The 24,216-nt window shown below is 41.9% G+C and overlaps 1 protein-coding gene across 1 annotated transcript in view; it reads left to right on the top strand.

The window, feature by feature from the left end:
• The window catches only part of PCBD2 (pterin-4 alpha-carbinolamine dehydratase 2), a 45,082-nt gene that overhangs the window by 2,617 nt on the left and 18,249 nt on the right, over positions 1 to 24,216 (top strand). Inside the window, exon 2 of the mRNA XM_043912812.1 lies at positions 583 to 714. Within this exon, the coding sequence (XP_043768747.1) occupies positions 583 to 714 (132 nt within the window). The remainder of the gene's footprint in view (positions 1 to 582; positions 715 to 24,216) is intronic.

Consider the following 24,216-nt stretch of genomic DNA (forward strand, 5'->3'; position numbering starts at 1 on the left):
CCCAGTAAATGTGCATTTGTTTTTTCCTCTCTGAGGATTGATCGATCTTAACTAGAATTGAAAGGGGATGGTGAACTCAGAGAGTTGAGACCTATGTGAGTAAGGACTGAAGGCTGCTGAGGTGATGTGGGGCCATCCAAAGAGCGTGGACCAGGAGTTGAGAGTCCTGAATTCTAATCCTGGTTCTACTGGTGGACTTGCAGGGTTCCTTGGGTGAGTGTGTTACCTCAGTTTCCTAAGTCCTGGAATGTTGGCCATTGGTTATGATCTTTGGTAAGATGTCCAAATAGTCCATCTCAACTTTATCTGTAAGAAACCAGGAAAGCTGAATTGTAAAGTTAGAGGCATTTGTAAGGGGTGATAAGCTCACATACCATGGAGGCAACTTATTTTGTACAGAGCTAGTCTTGTTTTTATTTCTTTTTGAGAACTTTGTATTTTGAGAACGAAGGAATCAGAGATGGTTAGAAATCGTTGTCCTTAAGACTTTTTTCTGTATCTCTACATAAAGTAAAGAGTGTACATGTATTTGAATTTAACCAAACCTCTACATTTCAGGTATTAAATGTGTTCTTTTCATAGTCAGCAGGTACCCACCAGTTGACTGCAGAGGAGAGGAGCCAGTTGATACTTGACCTTAAAGAAGCAGGATGGTTGGAATTAAGTGAGAGAGATGCCATCTACAAAGAATTCTCTTTCAAAAATTTTAATCAGGTAATTAGTACATATTCTTGCTTGTGCCATGGTGTTTTTTTTTTTTTTAAGTCACCTTAGGCTGTAACTCTTTCTATTAGTACTGGTTGTCTGGTACCCTGTGGATCCAGGATCTAAATCTTTTCTTCCTAAATAATTCAGTGACAGTTATTCTTTCCTTGTTGATAGTTACTGCCACCCAACTGGGTAATTCTCAACTCTAGGGGAAGGGGATGATTTGTGTGATTTGGAAAAATCAGATTCTGAAACCACTGTTGCTCTGATTTGGTGTTGGTTAGGATATGTAATTCCCTTTCAGATTTTAAAGAACATTAATGGAGTGTCAGCTTTTTACATTTATCACAAGGGGACATGAGTAAAACCGGTTGAGAAACATACACCTGCCTGCCTGATCTCCCCTAGTTTTCTTGGATGATTGTCAAGTTTTCTTTCTCCTGATAGTTGCATTTCTGCCTCTAAATCATTCTCCAGGCTGCACCCTCTTCTCTGATTGGTTCATTTTCTCTAGTAGCCAGCCCTTATAGCTTTTCTTGAAAGCTGGCCCCCACCTTGAAGATTGAGCCTTAACAGGGGAACTGTTCCATTAGGGCCCCACCCTGTTTAGAGAGTCATCTCCCATGACTTACCCTTCAGTTCTTACTCCACTGAATTTACATAAGGTCCATGCTTTAGACTGTTCCGTGTTTGTTCAGTTAGTTTGGTAATCCTCTGGACAGATTTATTGTTTTTATTTATATTAGGTGTCAGCATCTAGAAGGCAGAGACCATGTTTGCTCAAATAACTGTCTATTGTACCTAACACAGTTCTGGGTACAAACAAGCATTGGATAAATGCAGACATTGATTACAGTGTTTGCTAGTTTCTGGAAGGGTGTGTGAGGACCAGATTTCCACCAAAGAAACCTTCGACATGTTTTCCTAGTAAATGCCGTTGGCTCCACTGTGCTGCGTGCCCCATTCTGCTCTCCATCCATCTGGCTGCCAGCCTTCTGCTGTGTCTCCCACTCCTGAGGAAGCCTGGACCAAGCTGGCTCCTTGTCCCTGCTGCCCCACGTGCTCGACGGCTCTTGTCAGGGGCTTAGCACTCTGTGGCTGGTGGCAGGGAATCCCATTGGTACAGTAAGCTTGTGCATAAGCTCTAGGTAGCATTTTCCAAGCTTATTAAAATTCTTACATGTGTACAGCCTGACTTCTTTAAGCCTGCGCTAATTTATTGGGCTTGAACATGTGGCTTAAAGTACTTGAGCAGTGTTGCCTAAGGCTCTGCCCATGACTCAGTCATCCAGCCTCACTCTTGACCTTGTGCTCAGGGTACCTTTGGAAGCTGTGCAGGGCATCCTTGATTAATAGTAATATTATTCACCAGGACATTTAATTAACTTGACCTTTTTTTACCCTACCTTCACTCACCTTTTAGGAGAAAGAGGCAGATGACAAGAAAATCAGCTGATATCAGGGCACATACTCAGAGAACCAGCCCTGAGATTATGTCCTGGGATCAGTTTTCCAGCTAGGCTCCTGTGACTTCAGCATGTAATGGCCTGTAATGGCAACTGATGTCATGACAAGTGTCAGCGCCCACTACCCAGAGACCACCAGGAACATGGCCATAGCTGAACGAGTTGGGCTGTTGCTTGTTGCAGTGAGGGAGAGCGCTCACCCCATCAGGGCGCTGTGGGGCGTCTCAGGAGGATGGTGTAGGGAAAAACTTACCACAGCGTTTGGGCTGGTGCTAGTGATTTTGGAGTCTTTAAGGATCAGGGCTTAGATCTGGGTTGGATGCTGTCAGAAAATGGGTTCTTCTATGATTCACTATTTTAATAAATCTTATCTGTAGGGAGAATGGACTACAGTGGGACCAAAGCTGAAATTGGTAAAGAAGCAGCAGTCTCTCATTAGCCTGGGGGGGGTGTGGTGGTGGGTGTTTGGTATTTTGTGATTTGGACAGTGTTCATGTTTTGTCTGTGTTGAGATACTGCAGAGTGGTGTCCATGATTCTCTGTGTTACATTCTGTTATTGTCACGATTACAGTCATTATTACAGGAATGGTTTTATTTTTGTTCTCATCTTTCATGGTCATAGGGCAATCCTGTCTGATGTTGATTTTCAACACCATGGCCTAGATGTGAGTGCCAGGCTGGCTTCTAGCAACTTAGAGGCTTAGGCGATCATAGTCCAGGCAGCTGCCAGGTGTTGGGCTGATTTTGTCTTTTTCACAACTAATGTTTAGAGTGGTGACCCTCTGGCCCTGTTAGATCCTCACTTATCTTTCACTTACTTTTCAATACAGAAAAGGTACATTTTAAATTATAAAGCAATGCTATAAAACATTCAAATAGGGTGGGTATAAATTAAAAAAAAATTTCCTATGGCAACTACTTCCATCTTTTTTTCTATCCTCTTGTAGTCTTTCTCCACATGTATAGTTTATTCATAATGTGACAATTGTACACGCATTTAAATTTATAAAAAGTAGTTTAATTTTTATTGTAAATGTAATACTCATTAACGAATATTTATTAAGCACCTACCCTGTGCCAGACACTATTCTGAGTGCACGTAGCTCCCATTCTAGTGGAGAGGTTAGGCAATAAACAAATGAATAGATAGTGTAATTTTAGAAGGAAATGGCAACCCACTCCAGTGTTCTTGCCTGGAGAATCCCAGGGACGGGGGAGCCTGGTGGGCTGCCGTCTCTGGGGTCGCACAGAGTCGGACACGACTGAAGCGGCGTAGCAGCAGCAGCAGCAGGTAGTGATAAGTCATGAGGGAGAGTAAAGCAGGGTATTGGGATGGAGAGGGGTGAAAAGGTGAGCCCACTGTTCATGATGGAAGCGCCTGGGGAGGGGACTCTGAGGCCTGAGTAACACAAGGGAGTTCAGCACGTGAGGAGCTGGAGAACGAGCGCTGCGATGAAGAGACAGCAGGGACCAGATTCCTGGAGCAGGAGGGATCTTGACGTGACCATGGAAGAGCCAGGAGGCCAGCGTTCTGGAGGGGACAGAAGGGGGAAGGGGTTGAAGAGAGGGAGGGGCCAAGCACAGGAACTTTGTGACCTTGACAAGGAGTTTGAGTTTTATCCTGTGAAAGAAAGGTCTTGGAGAATTGCAGGCAGAGAAGTGCTGTGGTTTGGGTTATGTTCTAAAGAGCTCACCCTGGCTGTTCTGCTGTGAGCAGATGGTGGAAGGGCAAGAGTGGCAGCAGGCAGAGTGTGGAAGTTGCCATGTAACAGGCTAGGCAAGAGATGGTGGGAGACTGTGGCAGTAGCAGTGGAATGTGGAGAGAAATGAAGGATTTCTCATTTATATTGGAGGTAGGACAATCCAGAGTATCAGATTGTATGTGTGGAGAAGGAGAGGGTCATGGATGATCCCAAGGCTCTGGCTCAAGCTGTAGGGTAAAGGGTGGTGTCATTTTCTTGGCTGAGGAAAGTGGGGCAGAGATCAGGGTAGGGAATTAAGAATCCCTGTGTTGGACATGTCAGGTTTGAGATACTAGTCACCTAAGTGGCGATGTCAGTCACCAGCTGGAGATGTGAGATCAGGGGTCAGGCTGGAGATAACAGGGAGCCTCCAGGAAGGGTAATTGTGAGAGCACCATCGTGGATGGGCTGGGCTGGAATGAGCAGGTGCAGGTGTGCTGTGTCCATTGTGATAGGAAGGAATGCTGAGTGTACGTGTCCAGGTGCAGGTAGGTTGCTACATTTGTCCTGGGAAGAAGAGGTGGTTTTCTCTTTCGATGGCTTCGTTTTTTTTTAAGTGAAGTCATCAACTAAGAGTGAGTCAGGGTGGGAGGGAGGAGTGTTGGAGATCTGGGGAAATAGGGAAATAGGCAAGAAACAGTCCTCTTAGAGACTAAGACAGCGCAGGAACTACTGAACTACCCATTGTGGTTGGTTGCTGAGCAGTTCTCAGTGTCACTGGAGATTTATGGGCAAACGTTTAAGGTGAAGATCCTGTGTGTTTTTACACAGGCTTGGAGAAGGTGCTAGTTCGGGCTTAATGAAGGCTGAAGTTTTTTTTTAAATTAATTTCTTTTATTGAAGTACAGTTGATTTACAATGTTGTATCAATTCTTACTGTTCAGTGATTCAGTTTTATTTATCTATATACACATTATTTTTCATATTCTTTTCTGTTATGGTTTCAGTTCAGTTCAGTTCAGTCGCTCAGTTGTGTCTGACTCTCTGTGACCCCATGAATCGCAGCACACCAGGCCTCCCTGTCCATCAGCAACTCCCGGAGTTTACTCAAATTCATGGCCATCGAGTTGGTGATGCCATCCAGCCATCTCATCCTCTCTCGTCTCCTTCTCCTCCTGCCCCCAATCCCTTCCATCATCAGGGTCTTTTCCAATGAGTCAACTGTTCGCATGAGGTGGCCAAAGTACTGGAGTTTCAGCTTCAACATCAGTCCTTCCACTGAACACCCAGGACTGATCTCCTTTAGGATGGACTGGTTGGATCTCCTTGCAGTCCAAGGGACTCTCAAGAGTCTTCTCCAACACCACAGTTCAAAAGCATCCATTTTTCGGCGCTCAGCTTTCTTCACAGTCCAACTCTCACATCCATACATGACCACTGGAAAAACCATAGCCTTGACCAGACAAACCTTTGTTGGCAAAGTAATGTCTCTGCTTTTTAATATGCTGTCTAGGTTGGTCATAACTTTCCTTCCAAGGAGTAAGTGTCTTTTAATTTCATGGCTGCAATCACCATCTGCAGTGATTTTGGAGCCCCCAAAAATAAAGTCTGACACTGTTTCTACTGTCTCCCCATCTATTTCCCATAAGGTGATGGGACCAGATGCCATGATTTTAGTTTTCTGAATGTTAAGCTTTAAGCCAACTTTTTCACTCTCCTCTTTCACTTTCATCAAGAGGCTTTTTAGTTCTTGTTCACTCTCTGCCATAAGGGTGGTGTCATCTGCATATCTGAGATTATGGAATATTTCTCCTGGCAGTCTTGATTCCAGCTTGTGCTTCTTCTAGCCCAGTGTTTCTCACGATGTACTCTGCATATAAGTTAAATAAGCAGGGTGACAGTATACAGCCTTGACGTACTCCTTTTCCTATTTGGAACCAGTCTGTTGTTCCATGTCCAATTATGGTTTATCATGGCATAATTTCTTGTGCTGTATAATAGGACCTGGTTGTTTATCCACCCTCTATATAATAGTTTGTGTCTACTAATTTCAAACTCCTAGTCCATCCCTTCCCCTCAGCACATCTGTTCTTTATGTCTGTGAGTCTGTTTCTGTGTTGTGGATAGATTTGTGTCATATTTTAGATGCCACATATGAGTGATAGCAGGTGATATTTCTCCCTCTCCTGACGCATTTCATTTAGTATAACCTCTAGGTCCATCCATGTTGCTGCCAGTGGCGTTATTCCATTCTTATGGCTGAGTAGTATTCCATTTTTTATATACACTACATCTTTTTTATTCCTGCATTTGTCGGTAGACATTTAGGTCATTTCTATGTCTTGGCTATTGTGAATTGTGCTGCAGTGAACATAGGGGTGCGTGTATCTTTTTGAACTATCTTTTTGTCCAGACATATGCTTAGGAGTGGGATTGTAGGATCATATGGCAACTCTGTTTTTATTTTTTTTTTAAAGGAACCTCCAAACTGTTTTTCTTTTTTCTCTCTCTTTTTTTCTTTTTTTTTTTCAAACTGTTTTTCATAGTGGCTTTACCAATTTACATTCCCACCAACAGTAGAAACAGGGAGGGTTCCCTTTTCTGCACACCCTCTTCTGCATGTGTTATTTGTAGACTTTTTCATGGCGGCCATTCTGACCCGTGTGAGGTGGTACCTCATTGTAGTTTTCATTTGCATTTCTCTGTAATTAGTGATGTTGTGCATCTTTTCATGTGCCTCTTGGTCATCTGTATGTTTTTTTTTGGAGAAATGTCTATTTGGATCTTCTGCCCATTTTTTGAATAGGTTGTTTGTTTTTTGTCGTTAAGTTGCATGAACTTTTAACAAGTGCTGAACTTTTGCCAGAAGAGTGCAATGGTGGAATAGGGGGCAAGGAAACTAAGGACATGTGCAGATAAGGGGTCAAAATATTGGACCTTGGAGTCTAAGCTGGTGAGGAGGGAAGTGCATGTTGATGTGAGAGATGGAGAGTGGAGAGGTCGGAATGTCAACGAATGCATCCTCTTTGCTGCTACTGCTGCTGCTAAGTCGTTTCAGTCATGTCTGACTCTGTGCGACCCCATGATGGCAGCCCACCAGGCTCCGTCGTCCCTGGGATTCTCCAGGCAAGAACACTGGAGTGGGTTGCCATTTCCTTCTCCAATGCATGAAAGTGAAAAGTGAAAGTGAAGTCGCTCAGTCATGTCCAACTTGTAGCGACCCCATGGACTGCAGCCCACCAGGCTCCTCTGTCCATGGGATTTTCCAGGCAAAAGTACTGGAATGGGGTGCCATTCTTTGCAGGGCAGTTACGTGATGTCTGTCAGCTTTTAAAATACACTTACCCATTGTCTAAATCTACACATTTATTTTCTAGGTACAGTTCCCCGTGTATGCCAAATGGATATGACAAGATGTCCACTCTAGCCCTGTGGGCTTGTAATTTTTTATTGTGAGCAGGCATTTCCACATGCATGTGTACACCTTGCTAAGACCATGTCTCCCTCACTGCAGCCCTGCCCTTAGCAGGAGTTATGGGAGGCCCACTGTGCTCCATGTTACAGCACCTCTCCAGGCCTTGACTTTATACCCTGGAGGGAATCGTGGGCAGAGCTGATGACCCGCATCTCTCTTAAGAGACTTCACTCCACACTGGGTGTTAGCATATATACATTTGGTCTTTGCTGAATATATAGGTAAAAAATGTTCTGTTTTGTTCGCTAAGTAGGGTGTGAACATTTTTCAGTTCTTTACATAGTCTTGTCATTTTACTTATAATAAATCCTTCAGAAGTGAAATTACCTTTGTTGGGTGTTACAGTTTTTAAATGCTTTGCTTATGTGGTGAGCATACGTGAAACGGTATCATAAGTTTGCTTTAGAATTCATTTATTTTATTGCTGTAGAAATTGAACCACACATTTTAGAAAGAGTTTCATTTACCCTGGATGAAAAACCTACTTCTCAATGCTTTGGGTTATACTAGGTTTTACTATAAAGGAGATTTTTTTTTTTTCCTTTCAGACATTTTATTCCAAGATATGGTTAGTTCCAAATAGTTCGCGTGCATTTGGCAGCTCAGATCAGTGCACATACTTAAGTGATTATAGGTGTGAAAATTCCTGAGGGATCCTCATGGCATAGGTGGAGGAAGTGGCCATGGGTTTCAGCTGCCATCCGCCCACTGTCTTCCCTCGGCGGTGAAGCAAAGGCAATGGTGAGACTCCATGAGTTTTCTGAGCACAGCAGTGCCAAGGCTGAGGCAGGAAGTTTCGACATTTGGAGTGCTTAGACTCAGGGTGGGGTCGGCATTTGTAAAGGAGTTTTGCTTTTCTTTCTCTTCGTGTAGACATAAGGAGGGAGAGGTCTCTAAGTGACATGTAAACGTATTCTGAGGTGTTTGGCAACTGCAGGGTGACTGCATTGAAAGAACGAAATGTCAGTTAGAAATGTGGGTGTGAGCCATCCGTAAAGATACATTTTATTAGGCTCTGTCATGTGGGGACAAGTGGGAAGCTTACAAAATCGGAGGAAATTTTATGCTTTGGAAGCAGGTGCAGAAGGTGAAGCTTTGGAACCCAGGCAACAGCTACCCAAGATGCCAGCAGGTGGAGCCCTCCAGGGCAGCAGCCAGGTGGTCCTGGCAGCATCAGAGGCCTCCCCCCACCACGGGGGAGGCTGTCCATTTCTCGCTCTTGGATACTGGACCACTCTTGTTCAGCACAGAAGCAAACTTGTATTAGGAATAGATAAAGAGTGGGGGTGGGGCAGCTGGCCTAGTTTGGTACCTTTTGAGTGAATGAAGAGTTCTGGGTGGAGGAGATGGGGAGTTTCCACTTGGTGATGGAGAGCACTTTTGATTCAGGAGCTTTGTGAGAAAGAACTGTAGTTCTCTGCATTCCTGGAGGAGCTCCTACCTTGTCTATGCTTTATTAGGTAGGCCTGCCTGCAGGGCATTCGATTTTGTTAGACTCTTAGGAACTCTTAGGAACTGGCTGATGCTCAGCCAGGTTTAACCTACAAAAATGGCTCTTTTGTTAGTACATGATTCAGTCTAATAGCTGGTCCAAGTGGAGTATCTCTCTCAGGGCAGGGTCCAAGCTCTATTCGCCCTATATCTTGTTCGTCACATTTTGGTTAATGTAAGTGCTGCCATTAAAAGATTTCAGGCACTGGGGTGGTGCGAGGCTTTCAGAATGGCCTAGACTGTGGCAGCGGCAGCAGCAGCAGTGGGGGGAGGTTTCTGTGTGTCTAGCCGCGGTAGCACCATATGTGAGTTTGGGGTTTGTAAAATGGTTTCTATTCCTGTGCCTGGAGCTCCTGCTGTAAAACAGTTGAAAGTTACTGTCGCTGACTTACTTTGTAAAGATGTTTTATTGAGGAATTTGATAATAGGCTTATGGTTAACATTTTGAAACACTTAGTGAAGTCAAAGGCTTGTTGATACCAGAAGACAGACAACTGTTAATGAAAATCTTAACAGTCCTCAAAGGACGTGGGTGGAGGTCTCAGGTGCTGTCCTTGTGAAAGAATTAGTTCAGGTTTTATTGTTCATTGTTGTGTACCACATCTTGGTGCACATCAAAGCTATGAGTCAGTAATGCAGAAATATAAATGTCACATCTGAGCACTCTTGAAAGTGGTTGTTCACTGCCTGGTGAAGGTAGAGAAACACTTCAGTGGGAATGTTCCTGAGGCTTCAGCACTATGGAGGTTAGAAAGGATCATTTTGCTTTTAAAGTTCAGACTAGTATCTGTGTGTCCAGGAGCCAGGTAAAGTGAAAACTTGTCTGAGTATCACACCAGTAGCTTGCTCATAACATGTGCCCACAGATGGGCTTTGTTAGCCAGTTAGAACCCTGAGAAAGTGTTCATAGTTATCATTGGAGTAGAGAGTAGAGATGCTCACATTTATGTAAAGTTTTTGGTTTTCACTTTGAAGTTGTTCCTGGAGCCCTGGGGAGTCCTGGGAAGGACACGCTGATGTTGTCAGGTGGTGGCTGGGATGTTGGTTTGATGTCCATCAAGATAGGGAAATTAGAGCCTAAAATGTTGTCATTCAGAGTCTTGCTTCTGCTGTTTATGTCATAGAATAGGTTTAGGCCTGATGTGTATTTGTAAAAACACATGTGATAGATAGACGAGGGGAAATGTAAAACAGGTGTAAAAAATGCAAATATGACACCACACTGCAATGAGAAAACGTTGTGGTCATTACACCGTCCTTTAATAAAAATGGACTTTTAACTGCATCGTTTTTTCTTAGTCGTATAGTAAATCTTCTGTTTACACAACTTTGCCTGAGTATTTTGTAAAAGTCAAACAGCCAAGAAATATAATTTCCTCAAAAGTCTTTGTCTTGCCCTTTTACAGATGGCGTAAAATCAGGTGTGTAAAAAATAAAAAGCAGTTTGAGCTGACGTGAAAGGTATTTCAGATTTATGCTTTGCAGATGATATTGGTATGATTAATGCATTCATTGCTTTTTTTTATTGCTTTTCACAGATAATGTACATGATGCATGGAAAATGTTGTGGGTTTAAATCTTTGCCAGGTTTAGACTGTGAATATCAACAGATGTTATCATATAAGTACTATAATTATTATAAAATAAAAAATTTGTCATGAAATGCATTGACATAAATTTCATTTATGTAAATTGCTTTCATTAGTATAAAACCTTAGTGTAGCTGTTAGGGTTTGAGAAGCACTTTAGATGAGATTAACTTGGTATAATGTGGTCACAAATGGGCTGCTTTAAATTTAACTGACAAGAAAATAACACTCAAAAGTTAGGAAATTACTGAGGCATTTGATTTCAGCCTGCGTTGCTGGTACCGCTTAAATAGGCTGAATATGAATTAATAACAATGGACTGCTGGCTCGATAATTACGGAAAATAATTTAAAGGAGACCTTAAGCAATCACTTAAAAATATTTTGGTCATGTTCTTTTCTGTGTTGCTTTGGTATGCCCGTCCATTGCCTCAGTGCAGCTATTATCAATAGTGTTCAGGTCTGCACAGCAGGAGTTTGGTCAGTAGAGTTTTGGTGCGTTAGAGCCGTGACACAGAAACTTGGATCCAGCTGTTCTGAAATACAGACCTTGGGTGCCTGATGAAGTGGCTTTATTGACCAGTCAGCTCTTCTGAGCAGCAAATACAGTTCCGCGCTCACGTTTCTGTGGCCAGGTAGTGTCCAGTGCTTCTCCGACCTCAGGAGGCCCGTGGCCCGCCTGAGCTCACCCTGGCTCTGAGCTCTCAGGGTTCTGCTCTTTTCTGTGTAACCTTCATAGAACAGAGCAATACACCCTCTCCCCTGTCTTGCAGGTAATTTATTGTTATCATATTGCCCTTCTGATCTAGGCTGGATTGAGCTATTCTGACTAATTCACTAGAATTAGTCTCCCGAATTTTACAGAAGGACACTGAACCAGACTGAGATCGTGGCCTGGCCGTGGTCACTTAGGGTCGCGTCACAGTTACTAGGTGCCAGACTCATCTCTGGTTCCCTTAGCAATGTTTTTAGATGCTACTCTGGTATAGAAAGGTGTTTTGTTTTTATTTTTTTATTTCTTCCGTGTTTTCCTTGTTTTCCAGGGATTGCCTGTTGGATTACTCTTCTGCCTTAAATGGGTTTGACATTACTTCCCTGAGAGAGGGACTGTTCACCAGCTAGAACAAAGCTGTCCTTGTGTGGGAGCAACCCAGATACCACTGTTGAGCAATCGGAGGTTGTGGAAAGTGATTTAAAGGAGACCTTTACGTTTATCTGCATAGTTTAATTGTATTGTTAAAATCAGTCTTATCAAAATAGCAAATGCTACTAATGAATCAGTTTGCTCCTGTGCTCTCAGCTAGTAAGGCAGGATTGTGGCCTTCTGCTGTATCATTCATCAGACTGGCCTGAAATGCCTTGTCCTTGCCACTGCAACCCTGGCCATGGACGTGCACCATGTGCCCGGAGCAGGCCCAGTCGGGGCTGGACCCCACGTGGTCTCCCCACTGAGAGCCAGAGGGCCTGTCTCTGGCAGGATCAGTGAGTGTAGCGAGATCTCTGGGCTGGCACCCACTGAAGGACTGGCACTGTCTAGGCCCAAGGCCTGGGAGGAGGAAGATGCAGAAGAAATACCTTATTTCGTCCCTGCCCAGAAGAGTTGCCAGTTTTGTTGTGGAGGAGGAACATCTAACTTGTATAAGATATGGATAGTTGATCTTTTAAATTGCCATGCTAACCAGGCACTAAAATATGAAATACTAAGATGCTGAAAGAGGTGTAATCCAGGAAGCCCGCCTGGAGTGGGGGCAGGTGTTTGATAAATCTGAGAGCTTTTATAGAGGGCAGGAGTTACGGGGGAGGGGTCAGCAGGTGGCATAGGTCAGGGACGAGGAGCAAGCGGGCACAGCTTACTGTGACATGTGGGGGTGGTAGGGCCCTAAGATTGGTTCAGTTAGCTGGGCTGAAGGCTGGCAAGGGGGGTCCTTGTGGCACTCTCTCCCTCTTTGAGCATTGCCTCAGGTTTAAGGTCTCTGTAAGCAAACTCTTATCTTTCTGTCTTTCCTACAAGGAAATTTCCTAAGAGAAACCTGTTTGTTTGCCTCAGCTGGACCACCATTCTCTCAAGCCCCCAGGCCTGAAACTGAAGAGTTACCTGGGTGATCAGTCACTAGGAACCGATCTGACGGCTTCCCGTCTGGGTGCACCTCCGCTCCCCCTCACTGTCCTGTGGGCCGTGGCCTTCTCCTGATGCTTTTTGTCTCTAGGCCCTCTGCCTTCATTGGCTTTTGTGCTGCTTCATTGGACCAAGTTGGTCTCTGCTCAGAAAATCCCAGTTCCTTCCTGTTAGGTTTTCTAGGGCATCATCTTCTCAGAGGATTTCAAAGCCGCCTGCAGTCTCTAACCTTCCCTCTTGAGGCTGTTAGAGATTAGAACGGGAAGGTACCTGAGTCACCCTGGTCACCCCTTCACTGAGGAAGTGGGGGAACCACGGGTAGGCGAGTAGAAGCAATAGTGGGGCTAGAGCTCCTCCCTGACTGTTTCAGCTCATTTCTTTCTGCCGTTCCCAAGCTGTTTTTCCCCCTCCTACACTGTATCTCACCTACACCTATCCTGCCCCCATCTGACCACATGCTACACATTTTGAGAAAGGTGTTTTTTTTTTTTTTAAATCTTAGGCACTGAACACTAATAAACAGTTACTGTGCACTTACTGTAGGCCAGACATGGTGCTAGACACTGCAGTGCTTTGGTGAGCAAGGCAGGTGTTTCCCCCATTTCCATGGTGCTTACAGTACAGTAGGGGAGAGAGAGCGTAATCAGAGAAAACAGTGCACATATAATTGCCCACTGTGATAAGTGCCATGAAGGAACATCCTAACTGTTAACGCTTAATGAACACTCAAACTCTGGGCCAGGCACTATGTGGTGAGGACTTCACATGTATTTATTCATTTAATCCTCACAAATCCCTATCTTCACAGAGAATATCTGACTCATTTTACAGATAAGGATATGAAAGTTTAGATTAAGGAACTTGCCCAAGGCCCCACAGTGGAGTTGGGGTTTGAACCAGGCAATCCCTGCGTCAGTTTGTTGGTGTGGATACCACCTCTCCTGCAGAAAAGAGAGAGAAAAATGTGGGAGAGAAAAATGGGAAAACCAAATTTAGCTGGAGGAGAGCTGTCAGGGAAGACCTCTTTAAGGAACCAATAAGTTGATGGATTTTCTTTTTCTTTTTATTCCTTTGTCCATTTGGTATTTTATTTGCACGTGTGTGTTGCATCTCTAGGAAAAGAATATGAGAATTTTCTTTCGTTCGTTTTTGTTTTGCTTCTTATGATGCCAGCTGAGGTTGTCAGTGTAAGGAAACCAAATGGGCAGTCTGCCATATTTTTAGATCTTTGAGTATCACATCAAATCTGGGACTTATGACTGCACACTTGTTTAACCTGTCCATGAGGTTAACAATGATTTTCCCAGCTCTGTGATCATCAGTGATTTCAAATTCGCCAGTGTAACCATTCTTCCTTACTACTGTTAGAAACTGGACGATGACTTTGGAGCACAGCCTAGTAAGAACCTGGTGTTGGCATCTCTTTGGCATCATCGATGTTCTTAGAGCATCAGCCAAGACATTCATGTACATAGGACAGTGTGGCAGCGCAGAAGGGTGGCAGGAGGAGGACAGGAGGGGTGAGGTACAGTGTTATTGAAAGTGGGCACACTGTGTGGGGACTTAGAGGATGACGTGGAAGCAGAAGGGGACAAAAGTCACACGAGGGGAACAGTAAGGAGGCTGTTGCATTCGTCCGGGTGAGACATCATCGCTGGGTGGACACAGTGGGAGATTGTAGACTGGGGAGTGACGGAGGGAAGCAGAAAGGTTTGGAGGCTGGAGCTGCTTTCAGTTCTTTACATGAGCAGGGACCAATGATGCCACACATAACTCTTGCAGGGCATAAAAATATCAAGAGAAAACCCAAGTTTCCCTGAGTAGGGAGGAATGGTGATGGGTGGTGAGGAAGAAGAGCAGGGGATGTTAAGAACGACTTTCAGGTTAAGGACCTGAGGAAGTGAGTGGTCAGAAGTGACATTTACTGAGTTGGGTAAGTGTGGCAAAGGAACAGGATTCGGGTGCAGGGATCAAGGTTTCTGGTTTGGATATTGTTCAGTGTGAGTTGCTATGAGACATCCCTAAATCACCTCCAAGAAGGTAGCTTTATGGGTTGTAGATAACTGGGGAGACATAGATGTGTATGGAACCAAGCCAATATAAAAGATGAGGTCACCCAGGCAGAAACTGTAGTGTGAGAAGAGGCGAGGGCTCAGAACTCAATCCATTAAAGGATTGGGTAGAAGAGGAGGTGCTGGCAGATCACTGAGAAAGACTTTATAGTGAAATAGGAAGACAGTCAGGCCAGTGTTGTACACAGAATCCAAAGGAAGATGATGTTTTAAAAGGGAGAGTGGAATCAGCTCTGCCGACACTCCAAGTAAGGTGAGTTCTAAAAGATGATCACAGATGAAGCATCCTGGAGTCATCCGTGGCCATCAGAAGGATGATTCAGATAGGGTGGTGGGTGCAGGCCAGCCTGGACAGGAAGTGGAGCTCACGTGCCTTATATAAGTCTTTGTAGCCACAAATGTTAGTCTCCTGTCTCTTCTTTTTGTCTGTAATTCAGCACTTGCGTTATCTTATTTGTTTGTGGTTTTCTTTCAGCTTTGTTTGATACTCAACCTGTGAACATTAGCACTGGAAGGGATGAAGCAAATGAGGCCTAGGGGTGAAACTGACAGAGAACCAGTGGCAGAATTAGGATGTAAGTGCAGCTTAGATCATGTAACAGAGGAATGCAACTACTTAGCTTTGTCTCTGTGCATCTAACGTGTAAGTACCTTGAGGGCCAAGGCTTGGGTTGTGCTTGTGAACGTCTCCCACAGTGCCCTCCTCGTATCATCTAGGTATTTTGAATCCACGCAGCCCCTTGATCGGGCTCTTACAGGTGACCCTGGTCAGTGCCCTTAGCCTCAGGGGAACATAGTGTTTTTCATCTTTTTGTCTTCTACAGGTTATTACCTAAAACTCTCAGCAAGAACTTCTCCTTCTCATTCCTTACTCCTAGACATGATGTTTCTGAACGGTGACCAACTTATTGGCCCCTAAGTTGCTGTGTATGATGGGATGCTCTTTAGGGCCATGGCGCCCTTCCCAGCAGAGCAGCACTGATTTGTGTCTTTGTTCTAAAGGCAGTTTTAAAGTGTTGGAGAAAGAAACAGGCCACTTGTGGCATCTCTAGTAAATCACCTCCAATAAGGAAAGGCTGGGGTTGGCACTTACTTGATATTTTGGCTCCACAGTTCAGCCACACACACCTAGACTTTTATAAATCTTGGTGTCCTGAGGGACCGTGGCAGGTTCTTCTAAGACCTACAGATGTCACAGTGCCACAGGCCTTTTACCTGTTATCAATTAGGCACTCATTTCTGTTCCCAGACAGTTCTTTTAATCTCAGATCCCTTTCCTTTTCTATAGCCACTGGTTCAGCCCTCTTGGTCGATTTTCTTTTCTTTCTTTCTTTTTTTAAAATCATAACTTGGTGGTCTTCCAGATAGAAAAGTTTTAAAAATTTGATACATTTTTTAATGTAAGCATTTTTTGATATAAAAATGTTACTTTAAGGTCATTCTTAATATTGATAGGTAATTCTAATATTGCATTATTTACCTGAACTGCAGCCAAGTCAGTTTTCTTTCTGACAGTTTGGAGAGTCACAAAGTATTTTATGAACCAGTGAGCGTTTTCTAGGCATTAGGCACTCATTTCTAGGCACTCATTGTTGGGTGACCTGGGAAATGACATAGGTGGTTTCATTGAAGTTTCCCAGCATCCTTGTGAGTTTGAGTATAGGAAGCCCAGTTTAGAAGTGGTAGGAAGGAAGCTACTCAGACTCACAGAGGAAGCAGCAATGAGCCATCCTTCCAAGGTCCGGCTTCCTAGTTACTCTAAGGCCACAGCTCTTTTCTAACCCAAGTCTGTGTTTTGAAGGATTGTGGAATAATTCAAGATATGGATATTGTTCTATTTAGGAACATTCTAGACCTTTGGATGAACAACTCAGCTGTTCAAAATTGAGTCTGTTTCTTTGTTGTATTTAAGAAATGGTATTCATTTTGGAGGGCTTCAAAGAGGCAATATGTTCTTTGCATATTTTAAAGGAAAGGGTAGGCAGCTACTGATAGGAATTTGACCTGTAAATTGCTACATGGTTCTACATGCCCTGTCCTGAAAGCATTAGTTGATTGACCAGTTATTTGTCCTAAGTCAATTGTAGATTGGGGGTCAACTTCTACCTGGAGGAGAAAATCACGTTCAGATAGAAGGTCTGTAGAGAGCCTCTAAAAACTTAAGTTGCAAATTAGAACTCTGCATGGAGAAGATACACTTCTGCATTGAGAGATTCCAGCTTTCTGACCATTCAGCTGTGGATACAGATGTGTAGAAGAGAGGGCCATTGTAATTCTAAATGTCTTCATCTATGATTCTGTTATGTAAGCTAGAAAATGAGTCTCTTCCATCTTCTTATTTGTTTAAAACTGTAAGCTTTAAATAGAAGGGTTTAACATTTATGGATTACTCATACCCCACAGAGATTAACCAGGCCACTCTCTCGTACAGGAATGATAGCACCCTGTTAGGTTTGTGTGGTTTGTTTAGCTTATTAATAAATACATTTTTTTTCCTGATTGCATAGTATGTTTTGTAACTTTGAAAACACAGTGAAGTATCACGAAGAAAAATATGTCTTTTGCCCACTTACGAAGCAATATGCGTGAATGCGTATTTTGTGAGTATATATGAATGTACACGGTGGTGGTTTAGTCACTAAGTTGTGGCCGACTCTTGCAACCACATGGACTGTAGCCCACCAGGCTCCTCTGTCCATGGGATTCTCCAGGCAAGAATACTGGAGTGGGTTGCCATTTCCTTCTCTAGGGGATCTTTCCCACCCAGGAATTGAATCTGGGTCTCCTGTATTGCAGACAGATTCTTTACCAACTGAGGTACGAGGGAATTTCCTGTGTATGTACATATGTTTATATACATATATTTTGAGTCATATTGTGGACACTTTTCTCAGTCACTTTTTTTCACTTCATACATGGTGAACATTTTTTCCTGTCAGTAAAATATTTTGCTTCATGATTTTTAATGGTGGGATATATAGAGTATTCCATTGAACAGGAAGGCCCTGTTTAATTTAATCAGTGCCTTTCTATCATAACTAACCTCATAGCACATAGATGAGGCTTGGTGAGCCTACCTTTTCTAAATGCTCCATATATTAATAAATGCTGTCCATTTATCACAAGAGTATCAGGGTGTCATACCAGGATTTTCTTGCTGAAGATACCCAGGATCTTCATGCCCACTGAAATCAGGCATAGATCCATTTATTTGTTAAAGTAAATAGAAGTTGTCATCTAGATTGCATTGATCTGTTGAAGCTAAAAAAATAAAGCCCTTCAAGTTACTTGAGAAGGTCAGAAGGAAAATGTTTTGTTATAGGGCTTTATAGCTAACATTCTCACAGCTTAGGGCAATGGGGTAGGGAATATTTTCATAGAAATGTTTCTCTTTTAGAGATTTTTTTTTTTCAGATAAAAAAGGCTTGTTTAATTCGGGAAGAGTTATTTCATAGGAAATTAAATCTTTGTAAATCCTCTATCACATTTCCACACTTGCCAGTTCTCTGGCAAATGATGGCTTTTGAGTGGTTCAGAAAGGGTTTCTTAAAAGGGAACAATTGTATATTTTATACATATTCTTTTTATTTTTGAATTGGGTAGGTAAGAGAAACTTATGTTTTCTCTTTGTATTTGTCTGTAGTGATATTGCTGGTTCTCAGACTTGAAATAGCGATTACTTGTAATGCTTTTTAAAAATTTCACCTGATGAGAATGTTTTCTTGGACGTTATGAATGGCTCCAAAGAACTTTAAAAACCCAACCAGTGATGTTGGCCAGGCGCTTAGAGATCAGTAGTTGTTACATCTTGGTTTGGTATGCTTAGTGGTGTCTAATCATGTTGTGTGCTTGGGAACCATGAAAGAATTTTCTTTTCAAGTCCTAGTGCATCATTTTTTCCCGACATTGATCAAAGGATGGAACACTAGTATTGTATACGTAGCCAGGGTATTCATAACTGTCTTACATTCTTAATCTTTTAGCTATTTGGTTGAAATATATCTACGCCTCTTAAATATTGAAAGCATAATATCTTTTAACCTACAACTGCAGAGTTAAAATGAATTTTATGTGAAATATTTAGTTGTGGACCACATCTTCAGCTTTTTATATGCCACAGTGGTCTTGTTTTTTTCCCTTCCATTGTCTGATAGTGAGGTCATTTTCAGTCCTCTGAGAAATTCTATTCCCAGCCAGATGCGGCTCATATATTAAAAGTAGCACCTGTGGCTAATATCACAGCAGCTTACCATAAATTTACATGGTAACTAGGATTATATCTGTCAAGACTGTTAAAAAACATCTAGATTTAATTTGATTTCCAGTATTGTAGAAGCTATCCAACATTTTGCTTCATAACTATATTTTAAAAGTTAAAAATCACTCCATTGTTAAGTTTTATAGCACTCCTAGTGCCCATTAAGTTGATTTGTTCAATGGAGGTCAGAGTAAAGCAACTTGGCTACATTAAGATCGGAAACCGACCCATTTGTGACAAATTTAGTCCTTTCGTGTGAATCTTCTCAGCGTCTCTGCACTGATTGGATTCAGGTGTAGCTTATGTCAGTAGCATTTAACCTCAAAAGAATGAGCCATGTGATTGGGTTGTTGTAAATTATGGAGCATTTTGCCTTTGCTTGTTTAAATGTAACTATTGACTCTGCTGCCCATGCAGACTCTGCTCCACTGCATCTGCCTCTAAACGAGCAGTTTGGTCTTAAAGACATCTTGGAAAATTGCGGTACATGCCCTCGCTTCTTTCCCTTCTTTATGTGACCCTTCCTAAACTGTTTTATTCCCCATTATCCTTTGAGTCATCTCCCACATGTTATGATTTGCACACCTGCAGTTATAAAATTATTTTGGGGTGTCATTATATCATGTTGTTCACCAACTTTCCAGCATTTATGAATACAATAATGATTCCTTGTAAATCAAAATAATTTACAGGTTACAGAGAATCTGTTCCTACGAATAAGAATTGAATGATGAATTTCTTTAGTGTCCTCCCATTTGAACATGGGTCCTTAAAAAGAAACCGGTAACAACATATTTCTTGGTATTTGTGAAAACTGAGCTCACAGAGCAGAACTGAATTAAAGTGTAAGTTCAACCTTCTGGACATTTGTTTTCAAGACATGTAAACAAACTTAAGCCAACTAAGAAATAAGTAACATCTCTTTCGGAATCAATAGATGTAATTGCCTTAGTACTAATCTTGCTCCTGAGTGAGAGAATCCTAAGCATGGACTGCAGGTGCGGTGCATGCACCTGGGCACAGGGTCCCTGTCCCTGAGTGGGCGTGTCCCTGAGGGGGCGTGTCCATTTTAAGTTGAAACTCAGTGCTGGCGCACTTCCTGCTCTGTTGGTAACCTTTCCGGAGGGAAGTCCATGAGCTTCTTTGAGCCTGAGCCTCACCAAGGAAGTGGAATGGTGGCCAAGAATTATGCTGAAAAGGTTGTGGTGATGGAAAAAATGATTAGGAGTGAAGATAAAATTATATATATTTAGTGTGTTACCAGGTGTAGTCAATCACATAACAGTAAAAGAAAATGCCTTAATGACCAATTCGGAAATACTTTTTTGTGTATGAATTACACATCTCTTTTAAAATTTTTGTACTTGGGATAAATTTAGCTCCTGTGGTAACTTAGGTGCTCTACTTATGAATCTGGATTGCTGTTGTGTCTGTGGAGAGGAGGGGTAAAAGTTTAAGATGAGTATGTCCAGCACCGCTCACTCACACAGCCTCTCTTGATTACTTCCTCTCTACCTCCTTTACTTCCTGCCAGGTCTTTATGGTTGACTCTCTGCCCTCTTCCACCACACTGTAAGGTCCTTGAAGGGCTAGAGTCTAGGAAGGTGGTTGGTAAATGTGCACAGTCCCTACTTTCAGAAGCAGAGTATTAAGGAGATTCTGAATCTTCTAAATATGTTGAAGGTTTTGTTTTCAGATCCTGTATAGAAAGCAGAAACATAAGAAATTGGTAACTTATTTTGCTGACCATGTTCTCAGCCTTCCATTGCAGTTAGTAGCACATGTATGATTTTGTTTCTAAAAGTGTCTGTGGACATTCTCAAGGGGATAGGAATCATGAGATTGCTGGCCATGAGGCTACCCTTGCCATATAGCCACCCTCAAGATTTCTGCATTTAGTCTGCAGAGGGCCCAGGAGCTGCATCTGTCCAATGGCCAGAGATGTAGCTTTAGAAGGCTGATTTTGAGAATAGAAATAAAACTGAGTAGAAGACCTACTTGTTTTCATTGAGAAGTGTTTCTCCTCAACTCAAAAATGAATTAAATCCTAAAATAATCAAGGAGGTGCACAGTGTCGACTTTTATCACCCATTAATGCCATATTACCTTTAAGTGGTTTATATATGAGAGAAATGGCTAATTTAAAGCCAAATGAACCAACTTTATAGCATTAAATATATATAAAGTACTTTCATATGCACTGGTTTATAAGGCAACGTTTAGCTTGGTTCTTTGATAAGTAACAGCTCATTAGAAAATGAAAACTGTTATTAACTGCTTTTTTACTCAGAATTTTTTTAAGCCATGCAAAATAGTATCATGTAATTGGTTTTTCAGATTATAATATGTGAGTAAATTATCCATTTCTTATAATGAAATCCTCATTTGACAAATTTTGGCTTTTATAATACAGTTGCTATTGGTGAACAGATATATTCATTTTACATGAAAAAAGTTCTCATTCATCAAACATTTTAAAAATGTATGTAACTTTTCCTTCACTAAATTATTAAAAATAAGTTTCATTTCACAAACAAGGACTTTGTTATAATGAGACCATGCTATAAATCTAATTTTGTAATATTCTGAGTCTGTAATTAAGAGTGAATTCTGCTGGTAAATGTTGGGAAGAGGCAAAGAAGAAAGTTATAATACATTGCCTATTTACAAATTAACCATTACCTGCCAAAAGCACATCAGACCCACATAGCGGACATCCGCTAATCCAGTGGTTAGCCGTTCCGGGCTCTAATGCACACTGTTTTACACGTTAACGGTTTTGAAGTTCCAGGCCAAAGCTGACCTTTCACATGTGCTCCGTTCACAGTAGGAATCTCCACTCACTGCTTCCTGTCAGAATGGATTATGGTGACATAGCCCAGGGCTCACTTTGGCTGCAATTAAGTTTTTGATCAGAATTATTTCGTTCACAAACAATCACATTTGTTAAAATGTTACATCTGCCCTGAAAACCACTGGCAGCCTCTCAGTTTATCAGTGTGATGTGAGTGTAATTCTTCATTTGTTTTTCATAAAATGGCAAGCCATCTTATGTATGTTTGTTTTTTTTTTTTCTTTTGCTGGTTTCTGCCTTTCATTTCATTGGGTTTGGAAGGAAATTGTGTCTTGAAATTAGTATGAATCTGCTCGTAGACTTTGGGAATTTGAACGGTTTTGGTGCAGAACAAAATTATCCAGTTGAGCCAAGACTCAAATATTATTTCCAAAGATTGTTACTGGTGGTTCTCTTCCTCACATGAGGAAACGTTTTAGCTCTGTGAGTGTAGGGTTCGAGGTTTTGATTCTGGTCTGCAGTTCCTGGAGTGTTCATGCCTATGATGTCTCTGCCTTTTAGTGTTGATCGCCATGAATGTTTCGAGGTCCATCACTACTGCCGTAGATGCTGGATGCCAGAGTGAAATCAGCGGTGGCTGTCTGCCTTGCCTCTTGTGGTTCTTTGACTAGCTTTTAAAAGTCGTTTTCTCACCAAGAAATGGCAGTGGAGAGATACAAAAGTAGGTTTTTTCCTGAACTGACCATTTTATGTCTATAGTAGGGTGTGGGTATCAGTGGGATTTTTGAAGTTTATAGCTGATTTTCACTCTTTGTTGAGTGTTTGTCACCCTCCTTGAACCTCCCACTTTGGAGAAGACTGTTTGCATGGTAGTTTTGTGTGTTGGGTGGGGTACTTAGGGAGCACATTGGATTAGAATTTGACTTAGAATGGAAATTAACCTTTGACTCACTTCTGTGTGAGGGTAGAGGCAGAAAAGTGGTGCTGAGTGGAGGTACTGTGGGGTGGAGGGGGAAGGAATAGGGTTAGGAGGCTGTGAACTCAAGGATATTTAAATGCTGTCCGAAATTCAAACATTTTGTTTGGAAGTTTTAATTACTTTTATGCACACACACACACACACACACACACATACATATACATATACATATACATATATTTAGAGTGCTTTTAAAGGAACTTATTACCAACTTTTAAAAATTGGAAAACCCAAACTAATTCCCATTTGTTTTGCTGTAAACAAAGTCATTTCTTACTAACTCATAAAGTTACAAGTGGCAAAAGAAAGGTGTTGCAAGAAAAAGAAAAAAAATCTCTTTATTTAGCTTTAATTTTTTAAATTTTAAAAATAGAACCTACCTGTACTTGTTATAATAATTTGACCTTTATTTTCTCTTTTGTCAGATTTGTGAGCAGATTTTTCTTAAATTCATTATTATGTTTTTAGTCTTTCAAAAAAGTCTTATTTGGAATATACCTGGTCATATTTTCTGCTTAAAGGAAATGTATTGGAAGAAAATACTCAATAGTATTGAATTTTGAGAGAAAACACCAGCCTTGAACCTTCTAAAATAGGCATGTATGTGTCTTTTCATTGTCATTAATCAGTATGGCCCTGCCTTCTTAGAAACTGGTACACAATAAGAAGGTGGCCAGATGATTTTCTTATATTCAGGTTTTGGTTTTTGTTTCTTCTTCTTCTTCTTTTTTTTGTTGAGATTCTGAAATTTTTAGAACCTTATATCCATAACCTGTTAATGCCTAAATATGTGAGGGTCATATTCTGGGTCATAGGAAACTTTCTCATTTTTGAAAGGAGTTTTACCCACATCTGAGGCAGTCAGGAGAAAGAGTGATGCAGAGTGCCCCAGTCTGCCAAAACACAGAGACTACTTAAATCCTGTGCAGCATCTGCCATGTGTCAGCACAACCTCTCGGCCTAAAACTTTCAATGCATCTAAGGAAGGAAACACAAAGTGATAAATCAGAAAACAAACAACACAGGAAGGTTCAAAATTCTCTGTGAAAGGCTGAGACAGGTATTTGTGACTTGGTGTCTGCTCTCACAGTGTATGAAACTGAAAGATAAATTCAACACTTAACTACCTTAAAGTTTTACTGGAGCTTGTAGAAACACTTCTGCAGTCCCAAATAGGTCATTTATGCCAGACAGAGAACCCTAGCTTCTTTCGTAACTACCATGAAGAAACAAACTCTCACTTCCTAAACAAGATGGTTGCTGGCCTAGGAAAACCCCAGTCTCTGCAATGAGAAGAATCTTTTCTATGTTTTGTTAATCATCGGGGAACACAGCACTTACCTCCTTATGCTGGTTGCCAAGTCACAAAGTGGGAGGAGCCCTGCCGTCACCGGTCCACCCTCTTCCTCCTGCATGAGGAATCCGAGGCTGAGAGGGAGTGTACATTTTCCTTTCTGGGTCTTTCTGTATCACAGGACTTTTCAGGCACTTTCCCATAACATACTACGTGAATCCAGATAAGATTTAAAGTTAAAGCAGCACACCTTTTTTTTTGTAAAGAAAATGAATTCAGGCTAAAAATTGTA

Source organism: Cervus elaphus, chromosome 9 (genome assembly GCF_910594005.1).
Source record: "Cervus elaphus chromosome 9, mCerEla1.1, whole genome shotgun sequence".
In the NCBI taxonomy this organism is placed as follows: Eukaryota; Metazoa; Chordata; class Mammalia; order Artiodactyla; family Cervidae; genus Cervus; species Cervus elaphus.